Source organism: Hyperoodon ampullatus (assembly GCF_949752795.1).
Source record: "Hyperoodon ampullatus genome assembly, chromosome: 4".
In the NCBI taxonomy this organism is placed as follows: domain Eukaryota; kingdom Metazoa; phylum Chordata; class Mammalia; order Artiodactyla; family Ziphiidae; genus Hyperoodon; species Hyperoodon ampullatus.
In genome coordinates, this window is record NC_136917.1 from 59,622,241 (window position 1) to 59,625,730 (window position 3,490).

General features: G+C 58.9%; 1 protein-coding gene across 1 annotated transcript; it reads right to left on the reverse strand.

Moving 5' to 3' along the window:
- Positions 1-743: 743 nt before the first annotated feature.
- Positions 744-3,066, reverse strand: EGR1 (early growth response 1; the record flags this gene model as incomplete). Its single annotated transcript, XM_079704100.1, has 2 exons — positions 744-2,062; positions 2,766-3,066. 2 exons carry the CDS (start codon positions 3,064-3,066, stop codon positions 744-746), a joined length of 1,620 nt encoding a protein of 539 aa, XP_079560226.1.
- Between the last annotated feature and the right edge of the window lie 424 nt (positions 3,067-3,490).

Sequence of the window (3,490 nt, forward strand, 5' to 3'; positions counted from 1 at the left end):
AACCAAAAGGACAAAAAAAAACCCAAACCTTTCAAAAAAAAAGGAGAAAAACCAAGCCATATTTTGCCACATGTGAGAGTACAGTCGGGCAATATTTACAAAAAGGTTAACAAAACAACACTCTGAAACATGCTCCGATTAATACCAAGAATTGCTGTTTCAAAAAAAGCTTCAAACTTAATTGTCACAGCATCATCACAAAACGAAGGATCACCATTGGTTTGCTTGGCTTTTCTTTTTTTTCCCAAAGTGAGGATCTAATTCCAAATAATACAATAGAGTATGCAAATTATTTCACATCAAGAGTACCCCAAGAAAAACAAAATCCATGGCACAGACACTGTACAAGAGTACAGGGCTGGACTCTGAGGGGCCCAAAGCCCATTTTGCCAACTTGATTTTCTAGCATTGAAGGGACCAAGGGGTCAGGCATACGATGGAGATGATACTGAAATGATATATCCAAAATCCATGCAAATCAAGTTCTTTGGATAGAAGTGAAGACCTTGCACATGGCTGTTTCAGGCAGCTGAAGTCAAAGGGAGTAGGTCCTGGGGAGGAAAGGGAAGTGGACAGAAAGAATTGTTGGCCAACAGACTTCCACAGCGACCCTGGGGTCAAATGGAGGAGGATTTGGCTCTGAGAACCTCCATCTGACCTAAGAGGAGCCCCCTCCTACGGCCATCTCCTCCTCCCGTCCTTTAAGTCTCTTGTGTTTCATTTTCTCCCTTTTTCCTTTCCTTTTAGCAAATTTCAATTGTCCTGGGAGAAAACGTGGTCGTCATGTCCGAAAGCCCTGTGGAGGCGCTGAAGGAGTTGGTGACAGCTGAGGAAGGGAAGCTGCTGACCTGGGCGGGGAAAGCAGGAGGAACGGAGGAGTATGTGGTGGCCACGGAGGGTGACGGGAAACCACTGTGCACAGGCGATGGGTAGGTCGAGGAGCCGGGAGAGGAGTAGGAGGTGGGCACGGGTGATGGGTATGAGGTGGTGGCTGGGGATGGGTAAGAGGTAGCCACTGGGGATGGGTAGGAGGTAGCCACTGGGGATGTGTAGGAAGGGAGAGAGGAGGTAGTGGCAGAGGCCACACTTTTGTCTGCTTTCTTGTCCTTCTGCCGCAAGTGGATTTTGGTATGCCTCTTGCGTTCATCACTCCTGGCAAACTTTCTCCCACAGATGTCACAGGCGAATGGCTTCTCGCCTGTGTGGGTGCGGATGTGGGTGGTGAGGTGGTCGCTGCGGCTGAAGTTGCGCATGCAGATGCGGCACTGGAAAGGCTTCTGGCCGGTGTGGATGCGGATGTGGCGGGTGAGCTCGTCAGAGCGAGAGAAGCGGCGGTCACAGGACTCCACGGGGCAGGCGTAGGGGCGTTCATGGGGGGGAGTCTTGCTGGGTCGGTTGGGGTACTTGCGCATGCGGCTGGGTTTGATGAGCTGGGACTGGTAGGTGGTGTTGAGGGCCTTCAGGTCCTGGGAGCCCGACTGCGTGGCAAAGGCCTTGATGGTAGAGAGTGGAGTGAGCGAAGGCTGCTGGGTACGGCTCTCCAGGCCCTGGAAGGGCTTCTGGTCTGGGGTGCCCAGGCCCAGGTCCCCCTGCTGTTGTGGAAACAGATAGTCAGGGATCATGGGGACCTGGAAGCCACCCTTGGCAGCAGGGTAGGCAGGAGGTGGGTACTGAAGCGCGGTGCCTGCTGAGCCTGGAAAGGCCTGACCTTGTGGCTCAGGGAAGATGTCGGTGTTAGGTGTGGGGAAGGTGGGTGCCGCTGAGTAAATAGGGCTGCTGTCGTTGGACTGCACTGCGCAGCTCAGGGGTGGGCTCTGGGAGGCAGAGGAGGAGGCCGCTGGAGATGATGCTGAGGATGAGGTGGCTGGGGGGTTGGTCATGCTAACGAGGCCGCTGACCAGGCTGAAGAGGGGCTCAGGCCATAAGGTGTTGCCACTGTTGGGTGCAGGCTCCAGAGAGAAGCGGCCAGTGTAGGTGATGGGGGGCAGCCGGGTGGTTTGGCTGGGGTAACTCGTCTCCACTAGAACCTTCTCGTTATTCAGAGTGATGTCAGGAAAAGACTCTGGCAGGAGAGAGAGAGGGAGGAGGCCTGGTTACTGGAGAGCAATCACTGGAGGGTGAGGAGGACCCACGCTGCCAGGCAAGAGGTCAGGCCAGCTACCATTGACTCTTGAGCTGGTTAATAATTGATAGCAGCAGATTGCAATGTTCCTGGACCCGCTCCAGAAGCAGAACCCATTTCAACAGCAGCTGACGCAAATACGGAGAATCCCCCTCCACTGCAGCTCCCAGCGTTCCGCAGCAGCGGCTGCGCGGGCGAGGGATTCCCGCCAGCACCCCCTCGGCCACCGCTAGTGCGCGACCCCTACCCCGGGCTGCCGGGACATCCCTGGCCAAGGATCACGGTCCTTCCTTGGGGACAGGCGGCAGGCTAGCCTTTCTGGAGGCGGAGGGGGCGCAGCCCTGCTCGTCCAAACAAGCCCTCCCCCCTCCCCCCACCCCCGCAGCCCCACAGCTCTCCATCCAAAACAAAAGCTGGCTCCCCTGCGCACCGTTAAGGACGAGGAGGGGGTGGGGGGATGTCCCCAGGCATTCCTCTAACACAGGGCCTTGGGGATGAGAGGAATGGAAGGGAAACCCCACTTGCATCCCTGAAGTCCAGGAGCACTGCCGCGGTGAAAGGGGCGCTGCAAAAGGCCGTGGGGAAGGACCAGACGCCAGGATGGTGGCGAAGGGGCTAGCACTCGGCGTAGGCCCCAGCTTACCTGCGGTCAGGTGCTCGTAGGGCTGCTCGCCCGCCTCCCCCTGAGGGTTGAAGGCGCCGCCGCTGCTGTTGCTGTTGCTGCCGCCCCCTCCACCTCCACCGCCCCCGCTGCTGCTGCTGTTACCGCCGCTGCCCTCCGGGGCCCCGGAGGCACCGAGGAACTGGGGAGCCCCATTGCTCAGCAGCATCATCTCTTCCAGCTTAGGGTAGTTGTCCATGGTGGGCGAATGAGGAAAGGAGCCAAAGGGGTCGGAGATCTGCAGCGGGGACATCAGCTGCATCTCGGCCTTGGCTGCCGCCATCCCGGACTGGCGGGCTGGAAAGCTGGTGTTGGGGCGGGTGGGCGCAGCCCGGGGCAGGAGCTGCGGGGGACACCTCTCGGGGGCCTGGTCAGGTCACATGCGGGGCGCGGGACACACTGTGGAAAGCGCAGGTGGGGTCTGCCGGCTCGCCCTCGCCGCCGGCCGGTGTAGACGCGGCGCGGCTGCCGAGGCTGGGGTAGGGGCCGGTCCTGCGGCGGAAGCTGGTGGCGGCGGCGGCAGCTGGCGGCGGCGGCTCCCCGAGTTCTGCGCGCTGGGATCTCTCGCGACTCCCCGGATCCGCCTCTATTTGAAGGGTCTGGAACGACATGGCCCCGCCTCCTTCGTGACGTACATGGCCATAAATGGGAAGCAGGAAGCCCTAATATGGCAAGACTAGCCGGGAGGACCCGGAGTGACGTGAAGC